At 38.9% G+C, this 19,883-nt stretch overlaps 1 protein-coding gene across 1 annotated transcript in view; it reads left to right on the top strand.

Moving 5' to 3' along the window:
• The window catches only part of efnb1 (ephrin-B1), a 184,907-nt gene extending 172,138 nt beyond the window's left edge, over positions 1 to 12,769 (top strand). The window contains exons 4-5 of the mRNA XM_072270760.1: positions 244 to 375; positions 4,301 to 12,769. Of these exons, the coding sequence (XP_072126861.1) occupies positions 244 to 375; positions 4,301 to 4,686 (518 nt within the window). The 3' untranslated portion in view covers positions 4,687 to 12,769. The remainder of the gene's footprint in view (positions 1 to 243; positions 376 to 4,300) is intronic.
• The last annotated feature ends 7,114 nt before the right edge of the window (positions 12,770 to 19,883 follow it).

Genomic DNA, 19,883 nt, shown 5'->3' with positions numbered 1-19,883 from the left:
ATAACCAAGCTTAAAAAAATGGAAACATGAGTTGTCTTGAGAAACTTTCCTTCTAAATTTCCCAACTTTTTGCTCTTTGATGTCACTTCTAAGATCAAAAGCCCCCTGCTCTTCGGCTTGGCAGTGATGCTGTCTGCTGTAACTTCAGAATCTTTCCATTTAACACCTTGATCTTAGCCAACGACTCTTCACTGAAGTCCCAAACAGCTGGCAGAGAGTAATTTCCATCTCCCTTCCATCCAGATCCAAACACAAGACCACCGCTGAAAGAAAAAGATCCTACCAAAGCACCAGGTAAAGGCCAGGACAACACAATGAAGAACGTTGTCTCCCTCTGGAAAGAGTCATCTTCAGAAGAGAATTCTGGGAACACAGGTGAGGAAGAGACAGTTGCCAGGATATCTTTCCATAATTCACTTTTCTGAGGGTAAACCATTTCAGATAATACCATAAGAGTGATAGAAATAGATTAAACTTGCACCTCTGACCTGTGGGACATGAGGAATAATTTTCCGTTTTCATGTTTCTGGGAATGATGCTCCAAACTATCAATTTCAATGACTGTAGAGTTTAACAGAGCAGAGATCCAAATTTTTGGCTATGTTCTTCCAGTGGGCGCATTTAGCATAAATTCAGAAAATTACTCTCAAAAATTCTTGTGTCAATTTGGTATTTTGTTTTAGCTATGAAGCTCGACATTTATAATACAATCCCACCAGAATAAATAACATCTTTCACCTTTGAGAATCCACCCCCAAGAAAGATCTAAAAGGTGAATGCCATTCTCTCCCCTTTTCCCTGAAGGGTTTGTGCATCTATCAGTCTCTTTAGTTAGATCTTACCCCTTCCACATTGTTTGAATCAGAACTGAATCTATCATTGTCTCATGGAATGCCTGTGGGGGGGGGGGAAGGAGTCTGGGATCAGGAAGGCTGTTTCTTTGACTAGTCTGTTGCATCCATTATCAGACGCTGCATGAAGCAGCATAATCTAAACAGTCTGTTCACTTTCTCTCCTGATCTTTGAGCTGGTGCCTTTGGATATGAAGTTAGTAATTATGTCAAATAATTCATTCAGTACCCTATAAAACAATCAATGGAATTTCGTTCCTCAGTCCTTTAGTTTTCAGTGTGCACAGTTCTTAGTTTCCTTAGCCAGTGTGTTTAGAATGCCACGTAGACCTTATGGACATTACAAGAGAGATTACTTGCAGACCTTTCACATGACACACTTCATACTGTCAGGATGTCCCAAATCGGCAGTAAAAATAAAGTTCATGCTCAAAAAGTAACCTCTGTATGCTATTACTGTTATTTGTTTGTTATTACTGTTGTTTAATCAGTTGTACAGTGGTCTCATAAGCAGCAAATGAGATGATCGCTTAGTAGGCATTGGCAAAAATGGCCAGGACCTGAGTGAAGTTTCCTCTTCAAAATAAAAGTAACACTTAAATCTGCCCTCTCTACGTGAATTGACAGGCAAGATTTCATGCTTGGTGAAGAAGGCAGTACCTGAGCTTTTAAAATGGAGCTTCAACTTATTTTAGAAGTTGTCATATGGCCAAGCTGACACCCGAATTGGAAAGAGTGAATCGAATCATAGAGCAATTCAACTCGGCTAACTTCTGACACCTTCAGCCTAACAAATCCATTCTGACTGCCGTGCCAACCCTTCTAGTCTCAAACTCTTTTGTCTGACCTGTATCACACTAAGCCCTGCCCCACCACTCCATGTACCTATCCAAGTGCTTCTTAAATGACACTGTTGTGCCTGGCTCAGCTACTTCTTTTGACCACAGCTCATTCCATATGCTCACACCACCCTCTGTTGCCTCTCAAATCCTTTTTAAATCATTCTTCTCTCACCCGAAATCTATCCAACACCCCACCCCCGGTTTTGGTCTCTCTGACCCTGGGAGAAAAAAACTGATGCCATCCATTCAGCTTTACCTGTCATAATGTTTAAACATTTCTGTAAGGTGAACCATCATTCCCCTATGTTCTAACAAATAAACACCAAGTTGGCCAACCTCTCTCTGTAACTCAGGCCGATCAGTCCTCTCAACGTCCTCCTAAATCTTTTCTGCACACTTTCCAGTTTAACGACATCTTTCCTATAACAAATTGACCAGACTACACAGTACTCCAAGTGCAGCCTTATCAATCACTTATAAAACTGTGCCATAATGTTCCAAATCCTATACTCATCCCAATTAGAAGCTAAAGATGAATCATTTTCTTTTCAGTACTCATTCTGATGACCACTTTAGTGCAATGACAATATTAATGACCTTAGTAAAATATACTGCCTTAGTTTTACAGATAGAGAAAAAAGCTAAAAAGTAAGAAATAGGGACAGGAGTAGGCCCTTCAGCCATTGTTTAGAACTGATTTAAAAGGTGAGTCAAAAATATAAATTTAATGAAAGATTTAGTAAATGATGGGCCAGAAGGAAAAGCTCCAGTGGGTAATCTAGGAGTGTAAATTTCAATTTCCACACCTACAAGGCAGTAGTCTTAACTGAAAGGAAACAATGGTTGGAGCTTCTCACTGTGTAAGAGCTCCTCTAGTAAAATCTGCTTGAGTTTCCTTCCACTTATTTCAGCAGATTGAAAATTAGGCTGGCTGTGTTAGTTGTCCAACTCTATCGGCAATTTTTTTTTTTGAGTTTTTCCCAAGCAATTCTATATAGTCAGACTGGAGAATGAATTCCAAAGGTGACTAATAGCTGAGTTGCAAAGTGAATGACTGAATTATGCATTATGCTGTGCTGATGGAAATGCACCGTGGCCATCACTCAGGTCGAACCCAGCCAGAATGCTGGCAGCCATTTAAAGTGTAGTATGGGATCTTCACTGCCCCGTCTCCCCAGGAGCCACCTACACATCTTTTTCGTCTGAATTTATTTAATAGAAGTTAAGAACTAAAAATTATATTTCATTTGTGTTTATTTCCCATTCTTCACTTGAAAATTAAGATCATTGGTAGCTGAGATAACTTTTATCTGAACATAAACTAGGTGTCAGAATGAATGTGAAAATTTCTTAATGAGTATTTACAAGGCAGGACTGAATTAAACTATAGATTGATCTATTTTGCCCACTTTTCAAAGCATAGGAGATTACCATTGTGTGATAATATTGTTGCATATAGATTAGGTTAGACTAGTTTTCATCTTGGCAGGAGTTGGATCCCATGGGATCCGACTTGGAGTGCAGCGTATTGAAAGCTTCCTTAACAAATGAATTTTGAACGAATTGATTCAGCAGCACCCTGCTTACTTGCCACTAAAGAAACCAATCCTAATAATAAGGTTAAAGGGGAGATATTCCAGATACAAATGACACTTATTAAAAATTTAGAGTGCTTTATCAGCATTCCCTTTGTGCTGTTATTTGTCTTACATCTGTCCTGCTCTCTTTCTGTCTCCCACTTTCTATTTTATGCATTGTATTGAACTTATTTATAATCACTCTTCACAGATTCACATGGGAATAATTCATATTTTTGTTCTAATTTACATTATTCTCCCCTCATTCTGAAATTCGGCCACTTCTGTTTTATAAATCATTATCTCTCTGAGGTATGGGAAAGAGGCTCAGTCATTCAAGGGTTCAGTAATTTGTGCTGATGATTTGTGCAGGCCTACATGTCTGAGAGAGTAAGAGATAGAGATAGAACTTGAAGGCATGTTATCTTTATTCCCTCCTGTTCTGAAGATGTGAGTTAGGATTGTATGTACCAGTTACCTGTTCACAACTGGTAAATTATGAAAACAGTATACAGTCCTTTTTCAACATTTGCCAATGTGATTTAAGCTTTATGTTTGGGTCACATTTGGAACCTGATGTAAAGCAGCCACACCGCAATTTACACGGCGCAGGGTTGACAATTCACATATTGGTTGATATTTTATATAGTCTAATCTTGTGGGCCGAGTGAAGGCATCGGTGTGCCCCAGAACTGCTCAAACACAGAGTGAACAATCCCTGCACAACTGCCAGGGGCTGCTGGGCTGCTTGCATTGTGCAAGAAATTCAAGAGAGATGGGTAGCAACAAGATCAGTCACGGATGGAGCCTATCTTTTTCAAACTTTTTTGGGGGGCGAGCAGAGTTCAGCAACCCCATATCTTTACATATAGGCCATTATCCAAAATCCAAACCAAATCTGCCGTTCTGTAAACTTTTGCTTTGCTTTAATGATTTTATGGGAATTAGCCTAAGGTGACTCCTGAATTTAACTAATACACTGATTAGACCCTCCTCCGAAGCTCACTTTCTTCCTTTTCTCTCTCCACAGCAACCGATAGTCAGATTAAAGACAAGCTGAACAACAGCGAAGGGATCTTTGGCTCCAAAATGGCACTCTTCGCTGCAATTGGAGCAGGATGCATCATTTTCATCCTCATCATCATCTTCCTTGTGGTCCTCTTAATAAAGTTTAGAAAGCGACATAGGAAGAGTTCCCAGCAAAGATCAGCAGTCCTTTCCCTCAACACATTGGCCAGCCCAAAATGTAGTGGAAATAGTGGCTCAGAACCCAGTGACATCATAATTCCACTGAGGACTAATGATAACAACTACTGTCCTCACTATGAAAAAGTTAGTGGTGACTATGGCCATCCAGTGTACATTGTTCAAGAGATGCCTCCGCAAAGCCCGGCAAATATCTACTATAAGGTTTGACAGCCAAGACACAAGAGAATTTGGAGTGTTTCCTGGCCTGCTTATTGATACCTAAAGCTTCTCCTAAAACATACAGACTTCCCATATACAAAATGTCTTTGGGAGAGTATAGATAAGACTGACAATTCAAAGAAGGTTTCAGTATTAAGTTCACCAAACTTGTGTTTTAAAAAAAAGAGAAAAAAAAGAAAAAAAGAAATGGAAGATGACTTTTTCTTTGATGAAAGGGAGGCTGAAGAATGGCTGTTCCTGAGAGGCCAGGATCTTAACTCCTTTGTTTTGTTTTTCATGCAGCCATTCCCTCAGTGTGTAAAAGGCTTGAAAGAGGGAGGAACATGCAATATATCTCTCTCTTCTATCTTCTATTCCAAATGCAAGAAAGGTTTGAAATGAACCAAGAAGATGAAAGCCTCTATTTTTTGAGTTGTGAGGAGAAGCCCTGGTTTAAATGCTAAACAGGGACACCGCCCAACAGATTGAGGATTATGAAGCAGTTGGTTCTCTGTGTCACAGGGGATTTGGAGCTGCTTCAAATATTTTTTTGAACTCCAACTGCTCAGGTGATGAGACTTGCAACGCAAAAACTCGATGTGGGTGGGGGGTGGGGATGCTGGGGGAAAGGATATTTCTTGTTTTCTTCGCATACTCATTTGAGTTACCCCTCACTCCATCTTGTTTCTTGACTTTTGATTAAATGATATGTTTTTGATGTATTGTGATCTATGTAAATTATAAACATACTTATCAATCTATTAGTTTATATACAAACCCAGCTTTTACCTTTTCCCCAACTCCTTTTTAAAAAATATTTTGTCAAGAAATGCATAAGTGATTAGCAAAGAAGTGCCAGATAAACTTTGGCAATTGGGGCATAATTGATTGCTAGTTGGTCTTAAGGTTAGCCTAGTTATTGTCCAGCCTAGGATTTGTACTTGTGTTGTTGGGGTTTGCCCCAGTTGGCCTGGGCTTGCCTGGTAGAGGTATGCAAAAAATGAACAACTTGCAGGAGTGCAGTATTCGTTTATGGTGGCCATCTAGCCCAGTCTCTACCATTCATTTCTATGAAATAATTGAGTTGTAATTTTGCTTTCTGTTTCAAATTGTATAAAGCAGCAAGATGGCAGGCAGCTTTAAGGGAGAGAAATACTTACATTTTTCTTCCCAGGTATAGTCACAAGTCCATCCTGATATACATTGGTGTAGGGTGCAGATGTACTAGCAGACTTTCCAGTTGGGAATGGGTTTATCATTCTGAATTTGCCTACTAGGATTCCCAATGTGCAACAAGTTTGTTGCAATCACCAACAAGTTTGAGAAAGCAGGTTCTTCATTGCCCTTCAGAACATGCAGGGCGATGAAATGTTTCATAAAGGTGATAAGAAAGGCCTGAAGCTTATGGCTTGGAGTGATTGCCATCAGCCCTGGCGTTTGCTATCCATGATACCTTCAAGTGGGAGTTCTTTCTTGAACGTTAGTCCAGTGGGCAAGTACTTGAGCTGAACCAGCTCTCTTTGTTTCTTTGGTTACTGCCGGCTGTCAGTGTATCAGGGAAAACTGCTGATGGCCACTGGACCTTTCATGGAAACAACTTGATGGTTGGAGATTGTTTAATGGCTTAGTGGGCAATTCAGTTTCATACTTCAAAATTGGCTCATTCTTCTTTTCACTTCCCCACTTATTGAGGGAATTTAATGTCATAAGAAAATAAATAAATAAAACTTCAGCTTGTCCAGCAAACATCTTTCTCTGCTGCAACATATGTGTGTCTCACTTAACTACGATCAATACCCTACTCGGTTTGCTTCAGTTGTTTTCCTTAAGTTTCAAATGCCTTATCCAGCATGCACCATCTCACCTTCCCAGCCACCCTCTCCCAATCTTCTGTTCAGTTCACCAGCCAAAAAAAAACAACAACTTTTAATTGCCATGTAACACATCACATCACTTGAAGCTGAGATGGATATGGTAATTTGATTGTGATTGGACTAATCTGTTGATCACCCATTTGGTAAGAAAATCTCTACAAATGTTCATGCCCCACTTTTTCTGGCCAGTCAGTTATAATCCTGTGATGGCAAATGTCTAGCATATCAGGGAATAGTACTGAGCATATGACAGAGGGTTCCATTCAAAGCAACACCTTTCCAATATTATACTATCTTCATTTCTGTTCTTAAGCACACTCTTTTAATGTTTTTCTGTTTGTTAATTGAGTACTTGATGGTATCCTATATGCAAATACTTACAGTAATAAAATAATACCCATGCATCTTAAGAAAACCTTGAAAAATGGATCAGTGAGGTGACAGTGTTCATAACGATATTGTCTAAGGATAGTAATATCCAATCAAAATTACAAGGTCTGAGTGATATTAAGAATGATGAGAGAGAAAGACCTGGTAGATTACAGAGTCAATAACAGAGACGCAAATCCTCATTCTTTCCCCTCCCAGAAGGATTGGGCATATCTCTCCTATCTCTCCTACATTCGTTGATGGAGTCCGCAGTGTCTGTGAATAAAGAAAGAATTGAGCATTTGGCTCAGGACAGTGTGGGTACTTGGAGGCACTGCCAGGGAAGTAGCTGCTTCAGTCACTATATTTCATAAATCATTCCAGCAAAAAAAAAAACACTTTCTAAAAATTATATTAAAGTGGCAAAGAATGTGTTTTTGTGGGATAAAAATAGGCTGAAGGTCTGTTAGCACGAGCAGTCTGAGAAAATGATCTTTTCAAAAGTATTTAGGAAAGTACACCAAAAGTTAGAATATTCTTCAAAACAGTGGTATGCACACAGTTTGAGTCCTGTTTTATTTATGGAGCTGGTGTGTGAGTTGGGTTCTGAAATGTGGCCAGAATACAAGCATTGAAATGGATACAGTCTGTTCTCTGATTGAATCAGTCTCAGATAAAAGACTATTTTGAAACATCTTGATTAGTTACAGGTTTGAAAGGGTTTCCACACTACTCTGATTCCTATCCTGATGCAATTAGATACTGATGGGCCCATTTGTTCCAGGGCAGGTGATGTATTTGATTGGCTGATTGACAAAAATTTGGTGAATGAAAAACAATAGACACTCCTTCCTTCCAGACACAGCTGGTATAAGGCAAAGGACTGCTGGACATACAGATGTACAGTATTGCTATGCACAACTAGACAAAGATTAAATGATGAATGAAACAGATCTACATTACACATGCAGATAGACAAACATTCACAAACAATTATATATCATGGTTTTGATATTATTGCCCACATAGATAGGTATAGATCAGAAATTTTTCACATTACATAGATGTGTAGGTAAGATCTGTACACAGGAATACAAGGAGGATTGTGGTTTCATACATCTATATCCAGACAATTGCCTGCTACCCTCAAGTAGCTGGAGCAGACAAAAATGACTCAAGGGAATAACCCAATCCTGTACGTGACTGAGTAGAAGATGCGTCATTTGAGCAAGTTTGTGTTTCACTGGGTTGTCAAGTTTCCAGAATGTCACAAAATAATTTACAAACGTTGTAGAAGTGATCGCAATCGCATTCACTCCAGCGAAAGTACATTTAAGAAAAATGGAGATCTCTGGGGGAAGAAATGGTTAGATTGGCCTTGAAGTAGGTTAAAAGGTTGGAACAACATTTTGGGCCAAAGGGCCTATGCTGTTCTATGTTCTATTTTCCATTACATAACACTTAAATCAAAACAGCAATGCGCAATTGCATTTTGAGGTATTGGTATCTCAATATGAAGTATGTAGGCATTATATTGACAAAATTGGACCAAGTTCCACAGCTTATTCATTCACTGTGTTTCAGTTATCTGTTTATACCATAGTATAAACAATTTTATGCTTTTGTCAAATCACATTTAGTTGCATGCCCTTCCCCTAACCCCATACAAATCCTTTTTAAACAAGATAGTTGCTTACGGATCCCAGACTATGCAATAAGTTGCTATGGAAGAGATGAATGCATTTTATCTGTGTTTTATTCAGTTATTGCCCTTCCTCCACTCTTCATCCTGGAGTGCATCATATAACTTACTATTGGCCTCTCTGATAATCGAGCTGAGATGAGCAATGCACCGTTAAAGCAGATACTGCCTCCACATTATTTTTTCTTATGGGGAGTTTCCTAAGGATGTTAGTGCAGCCTGCCAAATTCAAAATTTAATAACTTCAAGTTCTCAGATATGAGTTGGGTTGAGGGAGCTTTAAGAATTTCAATTAATCTTTGTAAATGTTCTGTAAGATGCATTTTATTCCTTCTTTATACTCTTTCTTCATTCTGTATCCTCATGTTAATGAAATGAAAATGTGTTGCAGCCTCTGCTAGTTTCATCATTCATTCCCTATACTTAAGAATAGAATTCCTAACTCCTATCCATTCTTCCTTCCCCATTCCCCAGCTCATAATTGTTTTAATGTCTCTGATTGTTGTATTTATTTTACATTCTTTATCCAACATATCTGATTACCTGAAATGAAATTTCCAAGAAAATTATGTACCAAATTGAATCACCCAGAACAATAACCAGGCATAACAGATAGAGGACCCCAAAGTTCCACTTGTATCTTTGCATCTTGATAATGAGACAAGCTTACTAAAACCCAAGTGCTGCCTGTACTCAGTGCATTAAAGGTGATCTGTAAGGACAAGGCATGAGACAGATTAATATTGTGATATTTCCTCCTACTGACCAACATCGCCAAGGTGTCTCATTAAATCAGTCAGCAGCCACAATGCTTTGTGGTCTGCCCTTGAAGTGAATACTCATGGTGACACAGGATCAACCACAAGATAAAAATAGATCTTGCCATTGGATACTAACAATCATAGAGAGACTCTTCAACAATAATATGGTGGTGTTCAAAAAGTGGCAGCACTGTTAAAAGAATTAAATTCTCTCCCCTGATCGGTTAATGTAATCTTTTATTATTGCAACTATTTAATTGCAAAGGATTGCTGCTAGAGTTTTGAGGCTTTGGCACTGGATAATAAGCCTGAGTGAAAATAGTGACTGATACTTTCTTCCCTTTTGGGTCCAGGCACTGAAACTATTTCTACCAGCCCTGTGACTGAGATCAATTAACTCCACACAGACAACTGAGGGGCCCTTTATCTCTATCACATTAGGTGCAGAATCCAACAGGAGAACAAATTTGGAACTTATAACAATATTTCAAGTGGCTCTTCCTTCCATCTCCAACCACAACAATGTACACTCTAAGGTACAACTTGCAGCTTATTTTGTCCAATTCCTGAGAGTATAGAAAATAAGAGGTCTGAATACTTAGCTGGCATCTCATGAACACTGTTTTTAAAGATCCTTGAAAGGCCAAAACAGCACCTAGTGCTCATACATTGAAACATGATGGTAATAGGACAATACAGATTCCATGATGGTAGAGGGGAATGGCATATACAAAGACATATGAAAGTTTTGTTGCAACAAGTGAAAAGATTGTTTCCACCTGTTTCAAGTATAAAGCTGTTGACAATCCAGGCAAATTTCCCCTCTTAAAGTCAAGAAACATCAGCAGTGATTGCTACTCATTAGTTATTTGAAGAGATGGATGGCACCATCCACGAACCCTGCCATAACCAACTTTCATGCCATCAATAAAATGTAATCTATAGAACATAAAACATTGTACACCTGCCCAAGAATCTTAAAAGCAACTCCAAATTGTTAGCCAATGAAGTAATAGAGAGAACATAACATCAATCAACTTGAGTTAGAGGCAGCTTATTTCAGTGCAAAGATCAAAACACACAACAGGTACTTTGATAACTTCAGTGACAGGAAGAAAGCAGGGGAATGGATTTGAGAGAGGTAAATAAACAGATGTGATCAAATGGCAGAGCTGACTCATTGGGCTGAATGGCCTTATTTTGCTCGTGTACCTTACGACTTCACTCAGATAGATAGCACAATGCTTTTTTTTAAATAGCCAAACAATAACAACAGGATAAATTACAGGACTAGAATTTGATAGAAATGTTATAAAGGTATATGGATATTCAGTACTGATACAGCAAACAGACTGTAAGTCACATTACTCCTTCCTATTCTGCCCTCTATGTCCTTCATCCATTTGTATGTATTAAGCTCCTTTTGAATATGCACAACCATTTTGTATGGTATTCATTCTGTTGTTGTATCACACTGTGTGAAGCAACACCTCTACAATATGTTTTTCTGTGGCCATTTTATAACTATGCCTTCTTGCATTGAGCTCACTCACAAGTAGTATCAGGTTCTCAATTACTCTTATCAAATTTCTTCATGATTTTAAATACCTCTGTTTCCCAGCGCAATGAATTTCTTACTGTTGAGTATTTCCTGATTTTTGGAGTCTCTCAATTCTGGCAACTGCCTTGTCAAAAACTTTTTTTTATATCTTGGTGCCCTTCTTTGAAGTATGAAAAGGAGAACTGTACGTGGCATGCCAGGTGTGGTCTAACCAAGGTTCTGTATAAATTCAACATTAACTTCCTGCTTTTGATTTATTCCTAAAATAAACACTTTATGGCTTTGTAATTGAGCGCATTGGAAGGTTATTCTTCATCAATTAGCCCTACTCCTCTGCACTTTATCCTAATCAGCCTATGGGAAGAGAATCCAGCCATATCTTAAGCATTCAGACAGGAGATTCTGCAGCATGTGTTCTCTCCACCTTTCGTCCAACATAGCTCGCAAGTTAATCATCTGTGGCATATCCTGCAACAAGTGGCCAAAGCCTTCCTTGACAGCACCTCTCAAACTACAATTTATTGCCTAGCAATGCAGGGGTTGCACATGCTTGGGCAGTGAATGCATGAGAGCACAGTAAATCCGGAAATGCACCCCTCCCACCCACCATACTGCTTACTCAGGTAGACAGACAACAGCACTGTGGGAAAACCTTCACCACATGGACTGTTCAACAAATTAAATTTCATTGCCAGGATGAATAAAGAAAATAAAAGTTCAACCATCCAATAAGTATAAAGAAATCATAATACAGTATCATTCTAAAACACACAAAATGCTGAAGGAGCTCAGCAGGACAGGCAGCATCTATGGAAAAGAGAACAGTAGATGTTTCGGACCGAGACCCTTCAGCAGGGTCTTTCTGAGACATCTACAGTACTTTTTCCACAGATGCTGCCTGACCTGCTGAGCTCCTCCAGCATTCTGTATGTGTTAGTTAGATTTCCAGCATTTGCAGATTTTCTCTTGTCTCTGATGATCCTCATTCTGGTAGGTCTGCTAATTGCCTTAAGTTTGTCGTCTCTGGTTATTCACGCTCCTGTAGGTGGAGACTATCAAAACATGTTTTTTTTTAATGACTTGTGTGTATCATAGTTACCCCATTTAAATTCAAATGTTCCAAGGAATAGTGGATTCCTGGTGCCAAAATGACCAATCTCATATTTCACCAAATGGACTTTTCCCCACTCCCTTTGTGTCTTTTAGTGTTGTGTTGCAGTTTTCTGTGTTGTTTGCAGTTATTTTCAATAAAGTTCAGCACTATGCTTCCAATTCTTACACCTCTCTATTAATGTAATATTGCTGTAATATCTCTGCTTTTCATTGACCTACAGAGTCTATGTGCAATGAGCTGTAACAAATTTTATGGAAAATCCAGTCTTTAGAATAATTAAGTAGAGGTTTTTCAAAGCAGGATGTTGGAGACTAGGAGTTGAGTGGATGGCAGAGGACTGGATCGCAGTGTTCTAATTATTATTTTTTTATATCAGTGTAAAGGGCAGCAAAAGACTCATTGTTATACTGTAAGTAGCAACAATGTAATGTCCAGAAACAAATCTTTGTGAACACATTTATACTCACTACACAAGAAGATTAGAGGAATTCTTACCAATGCGGTTTAGATCAAGTCAAAGAGTGAAACATATATACAGAAAGAAATCTGCATACATACATGAAGCAGGGTATAATATTGCAGTGAAGTTGTAATATTGCTTAAAAAATCTCCAGTCACCAAATTCCTACCAATCAGCCACATTTCACACTGCTTCCGAGTCTGAAATTCACTGCTTTTATGTTTTAAATATTAATAAAATATTGTATTGAATTTTGACTGAAAGTATATTTTTTTCATTTTATCCATAGACCTTTATCTTACAAATAGCATACAGAATAAAAGAAATTCATTTCAAAGCAGACAGTTTCTGAGTCTCAGCCTCATGGGCTCCATGTCTTTGAAAAAGCCTTTATTGATTAGTGTATCATACAAATAATAGTTGATGGGCATGTTTAATTCGCTGTGCATCTGCCCGAATCAGAACATTTTGATGGTTCAGATATTTTAAACGCTAACAATTTTGTCTGATATCACTGGACAGCAATGATTCTACTTCCTGAGTACTTTTGGGTGTATCTTATGCATTTTGGGCTGCTGGTCATGAAAATTACGATGAAATTTCCCTATCACATGCCATTTTTTAAAAATTGCCTACATTTGTTATTTTAATTCATAATTCAAATCAGAATAATTGATGCCAAGATTAAGGGAAGCATTTCCCTTGATCCATAAATCAAGCAGGTCATCAGTGACATGTAATTTGAAAAACTTCTAGTGAGACTGGAGAAAATCAGTTGGAAGACATTCAAGGATGTTGTCGAAACTTTTCTTGGCAACTACAGAGCACCAAACTACATGCAGCTGGTTGAAAACATACAAAACCATGAAGTGCAACATGTCACTAAGGACTCATTTCCTGCATTCCTATTTTGACTTCTTCCCTGCAAATCTTGGCACTGTCAGTTATGAGCATGGTGAAAGGTTTCGCCAGGGCACTACGGATGTAGAGAAATGGTATCAGGGCAACCGGACTTCATCTGTACTGGTTGATTATTGTTGGGACACTTAAGCAAGAAGCCTCAGACACTGCATACAAATGAAAATCATCAACAGAACATTTTTAGCTAAGTTGAATTATTGCAAAGCATCAGTGTCATTATGCGATTAAAAGCATTACATTCAATTAAAGTTAATTTCTTGTATCTCCAAATTCCAACATGATGCAAGTAGTCTAAAATTATATTTGTGTTCAGCTTCAAGTGATCTGTCATAAACCGGAAAAATGTCTGTGGAAACAACACTTTTGAAAAAATAAGTTGATGTCCAGTGTATTTGGAAAAGAACAAGTAATTTTAATGATAGCCCTTCAAGTATTATTTTCCAAGACAATAGCATCCAAAATAGTTGAATTGACTATTCATCTGATGAGTGCAAGTGTTAGCTTGTTTTTCCATGGGGTTGCTTTTACAACCGACACTTACACTTTAAGAGTCAGAGCCTATAAATTGCAAGAGCTTATTAAAGTGATGCTGCTTAGAGGCCTGTAGAGTCAACTGCATGGCCGGTTGCAGTGGAATGTTATTGTCCAGGTCCTGGCTTCTTGGGTCAGAGAACAGAGCTTACATGACCTCTGTGCAAAAAATAATATCCTTTCTGTTGTAGAGCTGGTGAAGGAAGCAATCAGACTGCGATTGTAGGGAAGTGTGGGGAGGAATGTGATTTGGTGACAGATCAGACAGGTCATGTAGGCACGACTGTGCTGCATTGGCCAGAGGGTTTGGGGAGACGAGGCCTAGGAAGGAGGGTCCATTTGGAGGCCAGGGTCAGGCCAAGACAGGATTGGAGCTGGAAGAAGAGGCTAGGAATGGTCTGCTTATTGTTAATAGACTGGATATTGATGCAGAACATTAACATCTACTGTCTCCTTCCCATCATCTTTGGCAATATCCTTGAAAGTGAGAAAGCACCCATCTGAGAAGCAATGGAGTGAAAAGGTAAGGTGCACCAACACCCCCCCACTCGACATCCATGTACAGTATTCTGTAAACAAGGTAAGGTGCACCAACACCCCCCCACTCGATCCCCATGTATTCTGTAAACAAGGTAAGGTGCACCACCAGCCTCCCACTCGATCTCCACATATTCTGAAGAGTCCGTCAACACTCCATTTGTCAATTCTCATAGATAAGGCCAGTGCCATTTACCGCTTTGTTCACATGGAATGATGAGTGAGTGATGCCAAAAAGCACCCTCCACATCGCTTGCACTGTGTATGTATGCCAGGGAACATGGAACAAATTTCAACCTATGAACACACACTTGAATGCATTTAGGTAGATTTTGATTGTGTTGTACACAAAAAGGTTCTGGTGGAATTTCTAAGCATTATATTTCAAACTATGTAAAGCCTTGAGGTGTTTAATGTATGGCTGCCAAGTGCCATATATAGTTTAATTCCATATCATGATTTCATGCAGAACTTCCATTTGATATTTTATACCCTGTTGCTGTGCTTTTTCAGAAAAACAGTTTTCTACAAAGATTATTTTTATTTATTTAACATCTCTTTATACAAGAAACGTGTATAATTTATATATAACTGTATAACTCTTCTGTCATGCAGCCCTGTGTTCCCATCAAGGCACAATCTTTAACCTGGGAGTTTATAGCACTCTTTGTTCCTTGCTCAGGAGACTGTGAGTGAAAGCCAAGTCTTTGACTGTAGAAGTAAATGATATTGAAAGCAAATTTACCCTACACTAATGTTTCTGAGACCACCATTTAGTTTCTTTATGTTAAAGTGTCCCTTTCATTGATACACTGATATTGATCCTGTTTGCTTCATTGCTCTGTGCCCAGTAATATTTAATCTCATACCGAATTGTACTCACTCCACTGCTAAATAACCCCTATAGAGAGCACAGCATTTCATGCCTAGAATAGGAAATGAGCTATTTTAGAGCATTCCAGTGATCTGTGATTAAAAGCTTAATTAACTAGGATTAAAGTGTTAACTAGCTATCTAGAAATGATAGAATCTAAATACAAGATTATGTGACAAATCTAGTGCAGCCTTTGTTAGGGTTCCTCCTATCAGCTATCCTACTTCTGCAATCCATGGACAATTTACTTTTTCATGGTATATATAAATATACACACAGTCAGTCCCCCGTCTAAGGAGACTGTCATTTCTTCTCACTGCCTCAGTAGAGCAGCTAGCATAATCAAAGAATCAAAGATCCCACCCACCCCAGACATTCTCTCTTCTCCCCTCGCCCATTGGGCAGAAGATACAGAAGCCTAAAAGCATGCACCTCCTGGCTCAAGGACAAATCTGCCCCACTGTTAATGACACTCTAGAATAGACCTCTTGTACGATAAGATGGCCTCTTGGTCTCGCAATCTACTGTACCTTGTTATGATCTTGCACTTTAGCACTTATCTGCACTGCACTCTTTCTGTAGCTTTTACACTTAATTCTACATTGTTATTGTTTTACCTTATTCTCACTTAATGTACTGATTTTATCTGTGTGTACAGTGCAAGCTTTTCACTGCATCTTGGTACATGTGACAATAATAAACCAATCACAGTAGACCTGCCTGGTCCCTAAAGATAAATCTTTCATACTCAATTAAATTTCTTTCATCTTATTTCCTCTCTTTTTCTCAGTTTTTTTCAATCAAGTCTCATATATTTTAAAACATGTAAGTTTAAGTGGCTGTTTTCTTTCAAAAGATACTTAAGAATCCTAACAGTTTAGTGGCCATCATATTCCACACAGCTTTTGATCAGCTCTGTTTGTACTTATCCTTGTATGAATCACAATATCAGAACTTTAAGCAAACACATATGGTAATTTTATGGTTTTGTTTGGATCTTTGTTCCAGGTCGGACTGGTTCTCAACATTCCTAGTAATCCTTCCAGGACTGGAAATAATTTATGCCTTGATATAATTTAAGAATGCATATTTCCTTCCAAAATAGTCACAAAACTTTATCTAAGTGATGTTATATCTATCTTGGGCCAGTGTGGAGGCAAATTTGATTCTTTATCTCATCCATTATATATATTTAGTCCATTAAAATGCCAAATCTAGGAAAAAATGATTGGTCTTGGAAGCAAGAGAACTGTTGATGTAATCAGTTTAATTATCATTGAGAGTTTCTGAGCAGAATTTTCTGTTGATCTGTGGAGATTTCATAAAATATTAATAATATTGATTGAACCAAAGGCTGCAGCAAGATGCACCTCATCATTATTCCTCTTTGTTACAGTTCGGCTGCTGCGTTCTGTGTGTGCTGGAGTTCAGATTTTCGACAGACAATCTTTAATTTTTCCCCTCCTCCGAATCTGAAAAAAACAATGAAATGACCTAGTCGATAGGGTGTTGAGTGGGAGAACTGTGGGAAGGTGAGGGAGGGCTGGATGGGAAGGGGAGAATTAATAGTGGTTAGAGAGAAGAAAGAGAGAGAACTGGTTTGTTAAGGGAAAAAAAAGAAAGAAATTCAACATTTTATAATTTAACATCTCATACTGAAGACTTTAAGGGTTTTGCTACTGCTGAGACTATGGCAGATAACCTGCTTCCAGACATGTGTTTTGATAAATTGGCTGCTGGAACCCATCCAGGAGTGGTCTGTTACTCAGTCCACCTCAGCTTCTCTTTGAATATTCTGTATCTAACATGGGTCTTCCTTTCAACCTGATGGCTAACACAGAACTAACAAATACTTGGAACCTTACCAGAAATCACATACACAAGGCTGTTTCAAAATATAAAAAAAAGAGAAAATTCTGGAAACACTCAGCAGATCAGGTAGCATAAGTTGGAAGTGAGGCCTCTGCAGGTTGAAATTACAGTAGATTATAGAACACTACACCACTTTGGCCCATGATGTTTTGTTGACTTATTAACCCACTCTAATTTTAATCAAATGCACCCTTCCCTCCCACTAAAAACCCTCCATTTTTTGATCATCCATGTGTGTAAGAGTTTCTTAAATGTCAGAATCAGAATCAGGTTTAATATATCACCGGCTTTTGTCATGAAATTTGTTCTTTGTGACAGAAGTCCATTGTACTACATAGTAATAAAAACTATAAATTACGATTTAAAAGTACAGGTATATATAAAAATAAATTAAATAAGTAGGGCAAAAAGAAAGGGTAAATGTACTAAGGAAGTGTTGGTGGGTTCATTGTCCATTCAGAAGTCTGATGGTGGAAGGGAAGAAGCTGCTCCAGAGATGTTGAGTGTGTGTCTTCAGGCTCCTGCACCACCTCCTTGACGGTAGCAATGAGAAGAGAGCATGTCCTGGGTGACAGGGGTCCTTAATGATGGATATTACACTGAATTGACTATTTCTTCCATCCTTCACATACATGAGGAGTAAAAATCTTTATCTTACATCTGTCTAAATGTGCAATGTACAATTTATGGTAATTTGTAATAGTATGTACAACAGGACAGTTAATATAGCATAGAAATACAATTGTATCGGCGTGAATTAATCAGTTGATGGCCTGGTGGAAGAAGCTGTCCTGAAGCCTGTTGGTCCTGGCTTTAATGCTGCAGTACCGTTTCCCAGATGGTAGCAGTTGGAACAGTTTGTGGCTGGGGTGACTCGAGTCCCCAATGACCTTTCAGGCCCTTTTTATACATTCGTCTCTGAAAATGTCCTGAATAGTGGGAACTTCACATCTGCAGATGCGTTGGGCTGTCAGCACTGCTCTCTGCAGACTCCTGTGATGGAGGGAAATACAGTTCCCATACCAGGCAGTGATGCTCTCAATTGTGCCCCTGTAGAAAGTCCTTGGGATTTAGGGACTCACACTGAACTTCTTCATGCTGTTGTGCTTTTTTCACCACACAGCCGGTATGTACAGACCATGTGAGATCCTCAGTGATGTGTATGCTGAGGAGCTTAAAGCTGGACAAGGCAGGTTGAAGGCCGAGCTCTCTGAGCTTCTTGTCAGGCCTGGAGGGAGTTATAGTGTTGAATGCTGAACTGTAGTCCAAGAACAGCATCCTCACCTAAGCATCCTCCTTCTCCAGATGTGTAAGGACGGTGTGTAGGGCTGTGGCTATTGTGTCATCTGTCGATCGGTTGTGTCTGTAGGTGAATTGTAGGGGGTCCAGTGTGGGTGGTAGCATGCTGCAGACGTAGTCCTTGACCAGCCTCTCAAAGCATTTGCTTATTATTGAGGTGAGTACGACAGGACGCCAGTCATTCAGACATGTTACCTTGGTCTTTTTAGGTACAGGAATAAAGGTGGATGCTTTGAAGCAGGAGGGCAGTCTATACTGGGAGAGGGAGAGATTAAAATGTCTGTAAACACTTCTGCCAATTGGATACCACTGTTTCGAGTCATCGCATTTTGAAGGTGTCCTGGGTGCTGGGGAGGCTAGTGTCCATGATGGAGCTGACTGAGTTCACAAATTTCTGCAATTTTTTCTGATCCTGTGCAGTGGCCCCTACATCTATAGAAATTTGCAAATGTCTTTGGTGACATACCTTTTTTCCTCAAACTAATAATGAAATAGAGCCATTGTCATACCTTCTTTGCAATTAAATCAATATATTGGGCCCAACACAAGATCATCAGAGATGTTGACATCCAGGAATTTGAAACTGCTCACTCTTGCTATTTCTGATCCCTTGAAGAGGACTGGTGTGTGCTCCTGTGACTTATACTTCCTGTATTCCACAATCAATTCCTTGCTCTTACTGACATTAAGTGCAAGATTGTTGCTGCGACACCACTCAACCAGCTGATATATCTTGCTCCTGTATGCCTCAACTCCATCTGAAATTCTGCCAACAATAGTTACTTTGTTGGAAAACTTATGGATGGTGTTTGAACTGTGCCTAGCCACATAGTTGTGGGTGTAGGGGGAGTAGAGCAGTGGGCTAAATACATGCCCTTGAGTTGAGCCAGTGTTGATTATCCGCGTGGAGGAGATATTATTACTGATCCACACAGACTGTGGTATTCCGATGAGGAATGTCCTGATGTATCTGCCTCTAACACCACCCCTGGCAGAAACATCTTCATCAAAAGCAGGAGGAGGGAAACTAAACTAGCTCTGAGAGTACAATTGCTCTTCCATTCCTCCAGGTCATTCATTTTGAAATCTTTATGAATTAACAACATTCATACAACCAATAGCCTTTTCTATTCTGTTTCATAATGAGTAAGACACAATTTCAAAACTGAAATAATGAGTAACTTTTAACTGGCTGAATTAATGATGGTAATGTACAGAACACATAGAATGAACAGATAGTTATTCAGCCACCTGGTAGAAATTGATTCCTTGCTGAATGAATGAAAACTTCATCTATTATATGGTGAAAAATGCAGTTCTACAGTGGATAA

This window comes from Mobula birostris, chromosome 10, assembly GCF_030028105.1.
Source record: "Mobula birostris isolate sMobBir1 chromosome 10, sMobBir1.hap1, whole genome shotgun sequence".
NCBI classification, from domain to species: Eukaryota; Metazoa; Chordata; class Chondrichthyes; order Myliobatiformes; family Myliobatidae; genus Mobula; species Mobula birostris.
This window is presented reverse-complemented; position numbering and strand designations above follow the sequence as displayed.